Genomic DNA, 13,575 nt, shown 5'->3' with positions numbered 1-13,575 from the left:
CTTGACGCAGGGGGACCGAAGGGTGTGCTAGCTTGCTAGCTCTTGTTGCATTTGTGTTCTGATAAACAGAGAAAGTGAGAGTGGGAAAAGGAGGGGCTGAGCTAATCAATGGGTTGCCCTCAGCTCTACTATGGAATAAGATTTTAAATAGTAAAAAAACTAAAAATCAATATGAATCAATGTATGGGAAATACTGCGCATGCATTTTTTGTGACATAACAGCTTGAGACATTTTTTTCTTATCAAAAAATGTATATATCCGAACCTACCCAATAAACGAATAGTCAAATATCCGGGTCCAGACCTATTAATGATTTTTTACCGTTACCGTGGTGCTAAAAAGACCAAGGCCAGTTCTAAGCTGATGCCACAGCCATGTTATGTTGTTGCTGATTTGGACTAGAGAGATGTATTTTGCTGATGCAGGAAGAATCAAAGGATCTAGGGAAACCCATAGCTTAACTAGGCAAAGCAATAATGAACATGTCAAAAGATACCAGCTAATTCACGTCAGGTCGAGTTGTTCATATTGAACTTTGTGTTAAAGCACAAGGTGTGTTTTCTTTCGGTATTCGGTATTGGTTCTGGTGCTTGTGGGCCTTCTATCATTTTTGTTGTTTATTAGCCATGAAAATGATTGGTTTGCTTGTTTTGATTTTTATTATAGTTTTTGTGGATTAGGAATACAGATGCATACAATTGACTTGTTATTGCTTCTCATGCAGGTGGGCAATTTACATGCATGTTAGCATATGTTTGTGATGTGAACATGTGAGGCAATGTGAGGCGACATGAGGTGATGCATCAGTCAGTTTTGTCAGTGCTTTGCTCTTTGAGGTTAGAAGAAAATTGTTTGTTTCTCAACAGCGGTGTGGAAACATTGACCAAAGCTACCAATAGACTCACCTCACTTGACAGTAAGGTGGTTCTTTGAGCCACATGGCACTTTTTATCCTGTAAAATAGAATCATACTGTACAGGTGCCCAACTCCAGGTCTGTGGTTCCTTTGCAGGGTCTGCTGGCCCTTATTTTCTATTCTGTGATTCAGTTGATCTGACAGGGCTTTATTATCAAGTTGTTACTCCTTTCCATTGAAAGGGTTCAGATCTTGGATTATGATATTGAGGATTTAGGACTGAAAGGACATTTGAAAGACCTGTATATCATACATTCTTAATAATATATTTTGAATTCACAGTTGACTTCAAGGGGTTGGACAAAAAACTTCATCAGAACATTGAGATGATGAATTTGAATACATTTATGAAGGTTCACACTCTTGATGAACAGACCTCTCCTACAATTGGACAAGTCACTTATTTCAACCTTTGTGATATCACCCGTCAAATGGCTACAGAATTGCATGCCATTAAAGACAGCGCACTCTTTAAAATGTGCTGGATGAACCAAGTGGAAGAGCTGTCAAGAGACCAACCTAATACAGATGACACTGAACATCTCGATGGAAATGAAGAAATCTACACTCTTGAATAAAAAGGAAAAAAAAAAAAATTAAAAAAAAAAAATAAAAAAAACTTACAGATGAAGATTTGTAGACATCATGTGCAGAACAAATCCATCTGATGACGGAAAATGGATCAGAGGAAGGATTCAGCAAATTCGACAGTACCATGAGCTTCATCTTGCAATGGAATCAGCCAAAATCATCATGGATATCAGGAACACAATATGTCCAGAAGGAGACTTCAAAGTACTGGAGAAATTGCTGCAAATGGTACATTTTTCAACAATTTAAAGTCCGGAAGTCATTAAAAAATGTCTTTTAAATAAACACCAGACCTACTAATATGGCTTCATTCATAAAGGAGAATCTGTTAGGGATACTTTTGGTGGATATAGAAGAATATGTAGTTGTATTCAGCTGTGGAAAATGTATTTTCCAGATGCACATGATTATAGACATATTAGAGTATATTTCTGTCAATAAGTAATTAGCTTTTCCATTGTACACATTTATTGGTGTGTAGACATGGACATTTAAATAATTAACTTTATTTTACATTCACCCACTGTCCTAGATCATTTAGATTAGTTTGAGAAAATGAACTTCCTGTAGTTATAAACTTGTATGTCAAATAGCACTCTAAACTGGAATCAGAAATCATACACTCAACAATTTGATACTGTGAATTTATTTTTTCAGAGTCAAGCTGACTTCAAGAAAAACAGCCTGAATTACATAGATGACACTTTCATGAAGACCAAAAAGATCCTGATGGACATTACAAATGATCGTAGGGAGTGTCTTCAGAAACTCAGTCAGAGCCAAGAGTTTGTCCTGTGGGTTAAAGAAGCACTCGAAGGTACAGTAGATACCATTTTTTGTTACTAAGGGCCCTATCTTGCACCCGGCGCAGCGCAAAGCCCGACGCAAGTGTCTTTGCTAGTTTAAGACAGACGCAGTTGTCAATTTCCCGTCCAGCGCTCGTGTCGTTTAAATAGCAAATGCACCTGCGCCCATCTGTGCGCCCATGTGCGTGCTGGTCTTACAGGAAGGTGTGTTCAGGTGCATCTTGGCGTATTGCTATCTTGAGGCAGCGGAAAGTGATCGCGCCATTGACCAACAAAACCTGGACTGAAGTCAATAACGCAGCATTTCATTGTTATTTTAACAGCGCATTAGTAAAATGCGCCTAGGCTCGTGCACAGCATGCGCACACTATGCGGATACTAGAATTATGATATGATCTTCTAGCGCGCTTTCACTTCACGCACAAGCAGATCAGTTTCTTCTCCTAAAATATCTCCTTACTGCTTAGCAAATAATAGCAATGTGCCAAGGTACAAACGCGCATGGCTTTTAAAGGGAATGGGAGATGACACTCTGATTGTTTTTTTGCATGTTACACCCAAAACACATCTAAGATTAATGAAGACACTAAGTACAACCCTTTTGAAACATGTGCCTGGTGCACGGACCCTTTTTTCTGCCGTTAAACTAGCAAAAGTGGATTTGTACACACCGTAAACGCACCTGTGCTAGGCGCTTCACGCCGTGCGCTTAGATTGTTAAAATAGGGCCCCAAGTGTTAAACACATTTTGCATCTGCTTAAGGAAATTTGTAATTGCAGATATCAATGAGTTGAAAGTTTTTGTTGACCTGGCGTCCATCTCTGCTGGAGAAAATGACCTGGATGTGGATCGAGTGGCCTGTTTTCATGATGCTGTCCTTGGTTACTCTTCAATATTGTATGGACTGAAGCAGGACTCTGATTTTGAGGCCTTCAAAGAGTCTTTGTCAAAATTGTGGAAGGCACTTGAAAATGACAGAAATATACCAACAAAGCTGGTGAGATTCCATCCTTTATGTTACCACCATTCTCTAACTAATTTCAATATTATAACTAAGTTTTCATATTGTCTAAACAAATTATTTGAAAGTGAAAATGAAAATTAATCAATTAGCTATATCCAATGTGACTCAGTACATGCACAGCTACGGAAAGATTGGTAGGTTAAAGGCCCAAACGCATTGAATGCGATAATTGACGCGCCTCATTTGACGCGACTCAACTGATGCTTCTATGGCACACTGCAGGCATCAGATTTGAAGCGCAAATACCAAAGAACCAGCAGTATTTTAGAAAAGGTCGCTATTTAGGCAAATGTTTTGTATGTTACAGATACCCCTATCAGTGGGGGCATTAGTCTTGACGTACAGGGTTGTAAAACTGTGTCAACCCTGGAGTCACTTTTCAACACGAAACAGATGATTGATTGATTTTTATTTTTGCAGTGACAGCGAAGGTCACTAAAACATTATACATATGTAGTTATAGTGCTTGATCTTCATCCTCCACCGCATTAATCGCTCATTATTTTAACTCATTTATTAACGTCATCACAATTATTAGCCTATTGGGCTTTTTAAAGAAACTTTCACACTCAGTTGCTGTGACAGTTTGCGGTGGTGTTGGCGCAACGAATTATGAGCGTGATTCACATGATCATTAGTCTTTGCTCTCGTGCTACTGTAAAAAATATATGAATATAAGGCAGTTTGTAGAGCGAATCTCCACCACTATTGCGCCGCTCTCACGCCTGGTGTGGACAGTTTCACTTATTAACAATGAACACCGACGTCAGTCAGTCAGTGAGACAGCGAGGAGAGAGAGAGAGAAACGGACGTGTAGTGAGAGTGCACAGCAGTTTTGGGCCGTAAGGGGCCTGAATATACATGAATTAATAAAAATGTTGATTTGGATCACATCATTTCATACATTACAGTAACTCCAAACATGTAGTGGGCTGCAGAAAAAAAGCTTTGGTCGCGCTGGGTCCTCACTTTAATGCTCCAAAATCAAAACAAGGTCGGAGTAGACGCGTCAAAGCAGTTTGACGCACGTCAAAACGCTTTTGGTGCGTGTACGGTCATTTAAAACAATGGGTGTACTTCACACGCGTCAGACGCTTTCAGTGCGTTTGAGCCTTTACACTTGGGACCTGTAGGATCAGTGTGGTGCATGCTATAATGGACTCCATTGTTAAGTAGTTTCTAGCAGTGTGTCCTCTCTTCAGCAATTAGGTTGGCCAGTACAATTTTGTCTTAACCAATAGGAATGATGGTCAAATTAAATATAAAATAAACCCTAAAAAATAAATACATCTTTAATTAGTGCATCTCCACAATACTTTTGAAAAGGTTATCATCTGAGGGGAGCTATCTATCTATCTAGTTGCATGCAAGTCCTATTTTATCAAATTCCATAAAATAAATACATGGCTAATATTTTAATAACCATTTATAGAATTTTTTTTATTATTTTAGTTTAATTTAGAATTACATATGGAAATATTCTTTTTTGTGTGTGTTTGATTTCAGCGGGATACAGCACGTCATCTGGAATGGTTAAAGACTGTAAAGGAAAGCCATGGATCTGTTGAATTTTCATCCCTGTCCCTGGCTACATCCATCAATGAGAAAGGGGTATACACCATCAAGGCCCAAAACCAGAAAAAAGTATGCTGCTAGTATAATGGACTACATGACATTAATGCTTACATTTACAGGACTATTTGGAAAAAATAAATAACATGACTGATAATTTTTACGTAATGAATACTTACTGCTCAGATAATTACCTTTTGTGTATATTTTTTTACAGACACATACACATTTTAACAGTTGTAATGTATATATGAACCATGACAATTAGCTCTAGTGCAATGTCATGCAAAATAAACACACTAATCTAGTCCATATCATATTGGTGTTTCCCTTTATAGCTCACTTTAGAGACTTCCCTGATGCTGCAAATTCAGGACGGACATGAGAAAAACATGGCATGCACCTATGATGACCTGAAAGAGTTGCAGAATAAGCTTATGCTCATGTCTGGAAGAGGGGAACAAAAACAGAGTGAAGTGGAACACTTTGTTGAGGTGTTATATATTTTTGTGATAAGATATTTGCTTTTCTGTAAATTAATGGAATGTTTAAAATAATTGATGTATATTTTTTTCACATTATAACTGTGTTCACTGTAATCTCACTTTATCTTCTTCATATTTAGGTGTTTGACAATGTCCAAAGACTTGCCAAAGCCTTTGTAGACCTTTATTCTGCAGGGAACCCACTCTTCAGGTGTTGGGAAGCTAAGATTAATTGCAAAACTCAGAGTGACCCATGTATCATTATGGAAATCAACTTCTGCAAGACCCTGCATCAAATCCAAGTATGTGGAAGTCTAGTTGAACAACTAACAGCACTGTCCAAGAAGATGGAGGTGTTTCTTGATGACTGGCAAAACTTCATGGACAAACAGAGATCGGATTACTACTACTTAAACTACTTCACAGCAGAACAAATATTCTACCTGTGCAGTGTTGTGACTCCGTCAAATGTGAATGCAAAAATAGAGGACAAAGCTTTGATGATGCTCTCTTTTATCACACCAAACTGCACAACATCAGATGTCTGGAGCACATGGGGAAGGTTTCACAACCATTTTGAGCCTGGAAAAAGGATGAATGAAGATACTCACTTTCAAAGTCACTTTCTTCACCAGGAAGACAGCAATATGTCTTTCGACAATGTAAGTCATTTTACAGCCGATAATCCAGCAGACCAGACTGTTGATTTGAAAGAAATGGAAGAGTTGTGGAATGGCTACATGAAGAATGAGGGGATATTTTTCCATGACCTTTTGGACATAAGGAGTTTAGGGGGTCTGTTGAAAATGATGACTATCACAGAAAACCAAAGTGAAAATGAATGGGAAGAACCAGTGCTATCAGAGTTAAGAGACAGTTCACTCAGAAGGATTCTCCCAAAAGGCCTCTTCTCAAACCAACCTAATCTCATAATTTGCTCACACGATGAGGTCCTGACTTCAAGTATCTGCTTGTACATGACCAGTGAGTATGAGCCACTGCCAAGTTATGATGAGGTTCTCTTGTGTACCCCTGCAACATCTTATGAGCAAGTAGAGCTTTTCCTGAGGAGATGTCTCACACCAGGTGACATTGGCCAGAAGATTTACACAATGCTTTGGGCAGACCAACTAACCTATGATGTTAGCTGTGCAATGGAGAAGTGTTTTCAAAAACTGCCTTCCCTACATGATTACACTCTAGTGATCTTTTGCAGCTCTGACAGGGAGCACACTTACATTCCTACTGCATTCAGTCAGTTCAAAAGAGACTTTGTCCCACAAGAGCCATTGGAAAGGATTCAGAAGTACTTATCTAGGCATTACACGGTCCCCTCCAATCACAAGCACGCTGTGTTCAAAGGTGGCCATTCTGTTGGCATTGTTGCTTCCCAACGTGCAGGAGTAGGTGAGTCCTACATGTACAGTAGTTTTTCTTCTCATATCACTAATTTACTCTCTGTGCCAGTGTTATGTAAGGGAATTATGTAGATAGATCATCAACAAAACCAAGCAAAGAAATAATGCCTTATCTTGTGCATTATACAATACATATTGAGAATCTGAACATGAGAGAGATCACCCATGGGGATATTTTTTGGTGTGCCCCTTAAAAAATGGGTTATGTATGAGTAAGTTTATCCTTTGACTGAAACCTGCTATATGGTGTTTATTATAGAAAACAAGGTGCAGAATCAAACTGATCAGGTTTTGTTTTCTGGGAATAATATTTCTTCCTAGACATACATCTGTAACATATTCCACTCAATTATTATTGATGACATGATTTCAGTCAGCCAAATGATATATGGTTATTCCACCATTTTAGGGAAGTCATTGTATGTCCAAAGATTGTACGAAAAGCTGGAGGGAAGTGTTGCTCAAGAAACTGCATTTAAGAAGTGCATCCGACTAACTGAACATGAGGTTGATGACCACAAGGTTCTCCAGTCATTGTATAACGCACCAAAACAAACAGATGTCAAGGTGTTTCACTTTGATGTCACATCATCGGTAAGCAATATTTATATTACCATGATAATGAAACTGTTATATGTTAAAACATAATTTTAACAGTGTGGTTCTCAGAGAATCCTTAAGATGGTCAAATTGTAATGTATCCAATAACAGGACATTTTCTAATTATGCAAATGTTTATATCCAGGTACAAAAAGGCTTGAATGAATTCCTATTCAAGCTTTTCTTCTTGCGGTACCTGATGGATTCAGATGGACTGATGTGGCGCTGCAGCCACAAACACTTGTACATCATCGAGTTACTGGAAACCACAAATCATCAGGCCAGATATGCGCCTGGATCTGTAAGTTGAGATCTACTGTTTGTGCATTGTTCATCTTATGAAATCATGCCACACTATTCTCTTGGTTTCCTTTCATTATTGTTCAGTGACATTTTTTGATAACAGATTCTCAAATAACTAAAGTTGTCCTGTGTGCTACGCAATGTAGATACATACAATCACATCCTGTCAGAATCCTAGCATGTTGTTTCAGTTGACTGCAGGACAAGGATGATTGTCTAGATAGGGTACAGAGGTAATTGCAGTAACTGAAATTAGTAGTTAGGAGAGTTAGTTATATCATTTTAGGGACATTTTCTGAGGATCTTTGAATGCAAGGATAGGCTTGATTGATTGATTATAAACTTGAATATATTTATTTGTCTATTTTTTAGGGTCGAAAGGAAAACTTTGCATTCTTGGATGTTTTCCCGAAGGTGTTTTGTCGTCCACCAAAGGAGGTTATGGCTTTAGAAATGAGGAGAGAGGAAAACACTGACATGGAGAGTGATGACCCCCTAATGGATGACGAATGTTTCAGGAGTGAAGCTTATCAAAGACCATACCAGTACCTCGCACGTTTTTACAACAATAACAATCTTGACAACTTCACTTACATGGGCATTGAAGGGACTCACGCAAAATGTCTTCAGATACTCTTAATCTACTGTGGCATAATAGATCCATCATGGGCAGAGCTACGTAACTTTGTCTGGTTTCTTAATCTTCAGTTGAAAGACTGTGAGAATTCAGACTTCTGCAAATTTGAGTTTGTTGGAGACACTCTTCAAGGGTTTAAAAACTTTGTGGTTGAGTTCATGATCTTGATGTCCAAAGACTTTGCAACCCCATCACTATGCATCACTGACCAGAGCCCAGGGAGACAACAAATTGACATCAGTGGGCTTAATGAAAGAGACTTAGCTCCATTCCTCATTAGAAAAAGGTGGGAGTCTGAGCCACATCCATACATCTTTTTTAATGATGACCACATGTCCATGACTTTTATTGGGTTTCACCTGGAGCTCAATGACCAGAATGGGGTTGATGCCATAAATCCCTTGACAGGAGAAGTGATAAAGAGAAACATCATGACTCGTGAGCTGTACACTGGCTTAAGACTTCAGAGAGTCCCTTTCAATAGGGACTTTGAACAGCTTCCTCGAGCTGACAAGATTGAGCATTTGTGCAGTGTGCTTGGCATCAAGTGGCCAACAGATCCTGATGAGACATACGAACTGACCACAGATAATATTCTCAAAATGATGGCAATTCATATGAGATTTAGGTGTGGCATCCCAGTCATCATAATGGGTGAAACAGGATGTGGTAAGACGAGGCTCATAAAATTTATGTGTGAATTGAGAAGGTGTGGAGCAGCAGCAGAAAACATGAAACTGGTCAAGGTTCATGGAGGAACAACATCAGAAATGATATATGAAAAAGTGAGGGAAGCAGAAACTATTGCAAAGACCAATAAAGAGAATCATGAATTTGACTCAGTTCTCTTCTTTGATGAGGCAAACACCACAGAAGCCATCAGCAGCATCAAGGAGATAATTTGTGATAACTCTGTTCAGGGACAACAACTCAGCTCTCAGTCAGGACTACAGATTGTTGCTGCATGCAATCCTTACAGGAAGCATACAGACAAGATGATTGAAAGGCTAGAGGCTTCTGGATTGGGCTACCGGGTCAGAGCTGAGGAGACTGACGACAGACTTGGCTCCATCCCTCTTCGCCAGCTTGTGTATCGTGTTCATGCGTTACCCCCCAGCATGATTCCTCTTGTTTGGGACTTTGGGCAGCTCAATGACTCAACAGAGGAAATGTACATCGAACAAATAGTGCAAAGACAGGCTAAGGCCAACTTGATTGAGAAGCATTATATTCAAACTATAACTCAGGTGTTGTCGTCATCACAAAAGTTCATGAGGGAGAAGAAAGATGAATGCAGCTTTGTAAGTTTGAGGGATGTTGAACGTTGCATGCACGTGTTTGTGTGGTTCCACAAAAATCACCCCACTTTTGTTTTGGAACTGAAAGAATTCCTTAAAGAGGCATATCTGAGGGGAAAAGAATCATTTTCACCTGCTAGTAACAGAGTAATCTGGTCACTGATGATGGCCACTGGAGTGTGCTATCAGTCCTGCTTGGAGGACAAAAGGCAATATCAGAAAACTATCAGCCAGTTGCTTCCTGGTGAATACAACATACAGAGAGAAATCCAACTTATGCAGGACCTCCTACTCAATGGTGTACCCATGGGTAAGACAATAGCCAGAAATGAGGCTTTGAAAGAAAACTTCTTCATGATGGTGATTTGTGTTGAGCTAAGAATTCCCTTGTTTATTGTTGGGAAACCAGGGAGCTCCAAATCACTGTCCAAAACCCTAATTGCAGATGCAATGCAGGGCCCTGCATCACATTCTGAACTCTACAAGAGGCTGAAGCAGATACATCTGGTGTCTTTCCAGTGCAGCCCTCATTCAACCCCTGAAGGAATCATCAACACATTCAAACAGTGTGCCCGCTTTCAGGAAAGCAAAAACTTGGATGAATACATCTCAGTAGTTGTTCTTGACGAGATTGGATTGGCTGAAGATTCCCCTAAAATGCCACTGAAAACACTGCATCCATTACTGGAAGAGGGCTGTGTCGATGATGAGCCACAACCTTATAAAAGGGTTGGGTTCATTGGAATTTCCAACTGGGCACTTGATCCTGCCAAAATGAATCGTGGAATATTTGTGTCTCGTGGAGATCCAGACCAGGAGGAGCTTTGCAAAAGCGCTCAAGGGATATGCTCGTCTGAAGAAAGAGTTCTTAAAAAGATCAAACACCTTTTTAACCCTTTGGCAAAAGCATATATGAGAGTATGCAAAAAAGCCAGGGGTTTTTTTGGTCTGCGGGATTTCTACAGTCTGATAAAGATGATATTTTCAATTACTAAAATCAGTAATGAGAGTCCCACCACAGATCAAATCACTGAAGCAATCCTGAGAAACTTCAGCGGAAAAGATAACATGGATGTGATGAGCATATTCAGCGAAGAACTCAAAGATGACTTTGCCAAGGCCAGCGTCACCGCCATTGATTTGGTCGAGAAAAGCATCTTTCCACCTTGCCAAGTGGAAGAAAGTCGTTACCTTTTGATCCTCACAACAAACTATGCAGCTCTTCAGATTCTCCAACAGATATTCTTCTATCACAAAGTCCATCCAGAGATCATCTTTGGGTCTAGTTTCCCAAAAGATCAGGAGTACACGCAGATTTGTAGGAACATCAACCGTGTCAAGGTTTGCATGGAGACCGGACAGACAGTTGTGCTTCTGAACCTTCAGAATCTGTACGAAAGTCTGTATGATGCTCTCAACCAATACTACGTGACCCTAGGGGGTCAAAAGTATGTTGATCTTGGATTAGGAACACATCGTGTAAAATGCAGGGTTCACAAAAACTTCAGGCTCATTGTCATTGAAGAGAAAGAGGTGGTCTACGAGCAGTTTCCAATCCCACTGATCAACAGATTGGAGAAACACTACCTTGACATCAACATTGTTCTTAAAAATGAGCAGAAGGACATTGCCAAACAACTACAGAAGTGGGTCGATGATTTTCTCTCCTTGAGGTGTCAACCCTCGGAAAAGCGATACGATCCAAGTGATATCTTCATCGGCTACCACTCAGACACATGCTCCTCTGTGCTCCTGCAAGTAACAGAGAATCAAAGTCTTGAAACAGATGCTCAGACCATTCTGAAAAAAGCCAAAGACATTCTGCTCAACTGTGCCACTCCAGACTCCGTTGTCCGTTTGGACAAATCCAGACTGCCTGATGAGGAAAGAGAACATTTAATGAAAAAATATGTTCAGGAGGAGATGCACAGTTCATTGGGAGACTACATTGTCTATCACACACAGCAGTTGGAACAGTCCCATTTCATCTTCACTGAGGTAAATCTCTTTTTTACTACTCTTTCAAATGTTACAGAAAACATCCACCCCAAAACGTTGTAGCAAAGTAAAAAGCTATTGGTAATATATCTTGCATTTCTGGTCCATTTACATCATTTTCATTCTCAGTTTAACTACCCTCAACACACACTCAAAATTTCAATGTAGCTTTAGATTGTTTTAAGCTTAACTATAAATATCCTCATGTGAAGTGCAAGTAGAAAAATAAAGTTATTTCAGGTTTTACAGCACAGCATAGTTCCTGTTTCATATTGGTAAAAGGTTGTTGAAATTTCAACATGTATTACAGTAGAGCTTTAGAAACAGCTGACCCCCTAACTTGTGGTATGCATAGTAAATCACAGATTAATGTCATGTAACAGTGTTGAGTACTGTATACGTATGTGTTTGTGTTTCGGTTGTAAGTAGCGAGTTTAACGTGTTATTGTTTTATAACTTTTGTTGCGTTTTTTTTAGAGGTCAACAATTCATTTTCCAGGCTACTGACTGCAGCAGACACTCAACAACTGCAGAATGTGATAAAGCTTGACGATATCAAGCTGCTATCACTGCAACAGTTTGACACAGAGTACTCTTTCCTCAAGAAGATCAGGTGTGTAAATACAATAAAGAGCATGTCACATCTGCTTAGGTGCTCATTTTAGTCTCACTAAAGTGAGTGGTATACTCGCCATTCCCGACCTGTCGCGCGACAGTGTGACATTATGGGAGCACCTTAACTATTTATACTTGCGCGTGGTGGTTGCGACACTAGTTGCAGTCTTCTCCTGAACAGAGGTGTTGCAACTGAGAAAAGGCTACCGACTTTGCTATTTCTACGGACTAGGAGAGAAAGAAAAAGTTAAACAATGGCAGAACTGGCAGCAGCCTTGACGTCAATGTCAACAGTGGCTAAGATGATATTGGAGTCAATGGATGAAGAAGAACAGCTGATTTTGAGCCTGCTTGCAAAGAAACGAAGAAAAAGAAGGTGGAATGTTCATCTTTTGAATAACGCCAGACATAAATATGGTGAGTTCAATATCCTCGTGAAACAAATGAGGATGATAGATGAAGAGAAGCACTTTGAATACTTCAGAATGTCTGCACAACGATTCGATGACTACTTCGTCGGATCAAGCCTTTCATTCACAGAACTCATCTTTACCCAGTAAGTTTACAAAAGAGACTTGCCGTCATTCTAGTCCTGACTCCTGGCATCCGGTACCAGTCAGAATGCAGTTGCTATTGACGCACTTGCTCGGAAAGCTTGCCCTCGAACTCGTCCGTGCTTCCTGTTTCCGCTTTGTCGTGTGCCGCTGAAAGAAATAGAGTGGTGTAAGACCTCTGGTCGCGCACTTTAAATCCTGGCGCGCCAGCGAGATCTACGTCATTTTGACATCACATTGACGCACGTCAAATCGGGAACGGCGACTGTAAAGAGGCCTTAAAGAACAGGCTTTTCCCACACCCTTGTGCTTATTTTGTTGAGTAGATATATGGGCCTGCAAATGACAAGTGATCACTCTGTCTATTCAAATGTAATTCATGCCTATGTCCTGGTATTAGGGAATTTCTTGGCTCAACACTTGCAGACAAAGTGCTGATTATCCAAACAGACTATGTTGAAGACTCCCACAGGAGGAATATTCTTTCCTCAGCCAAGTGAGTCTGAAGATCATCACATATTACTTTTTTGTAGATCTTTGTCTAATATATTTGCTCACATTTGTTTACTTTTTTTCTTCTACTTATGCTTATTACATGGATTTCTCAGGTATTCATGCATCAACGAAATAAACAAGTGGGCTACTACTGACAACACAAAGACATTTGTGTACTTTGTCACCAAACTTCCTCGAATCGAGGGCGGGACCTCCTATAATGGCTTTCAAGGCGGTTAGTCCTGCTGTTACACACGCACA

The 13,575-nt window shown here is 39.8% G+C and overlaps 1 protein-coding gene across 1 annotated transcript in view; it reads left to right on the top strand.

The window, feature by feature from the left end:
* Positions 1–13,575, top strand: part of LOC120565484 (E3 ubiquitin-protein ligase rnf213-alpha-like) — a 70,014-nt gene that overhangs the window by 18,239 nt on the left and 38,200 nt on the right. The window contains 13 exon segments of the mRNA XM_039811308.1: positions 1,200–1,546; positions 1,548–1,736; positions 2,166–2,325; positions 3,095–3,312; positions 4,846–4,983; positions 5,250–5,405; positions 5,537–6,803; positions 7,224–7,408; positions 7,560–7,715; positions 8,090–11,650; positions 12,130–12,263; positions 13,220–13,315; positions 13,428–13,549. Of these exon segments, the coding sequence (XP_039667242.1) occupies positions 1,200–1,546; positions 1,548–1,736; positions 2,166–2,325; positions 3,095–3,312; positions 4,846–4,983; positions 5,250–5,405; positions 5,537–6,803; positions 7,224–7,408; positions 7,560–7,715; positions 8,090–11,650; positions 12,130–12,263; positions 13,220–13,315; positions 13,428–13,549 (6,729 nt within the window).

This window comes from Perca fluviatilis, chromosome 9 (assembly GCF_010015445.1).
Source record: "Perca fluviatilis chromosome 9, GENO_Pfluv_1.0, whole genome shotgun sequence".
Classification (NCBI taxonomy): domain Eukaryota; kingdom Metazoa; phylum Chordata; class Actinopteri; order Perciformes; family Percidae; genus Perca; species Perca fluviatilis.
The sequence above is the reverse complement of the archived record's forward strand: the minus strand, read 5'-3'. Positions and strand labels throughout refer to the sequence as shown.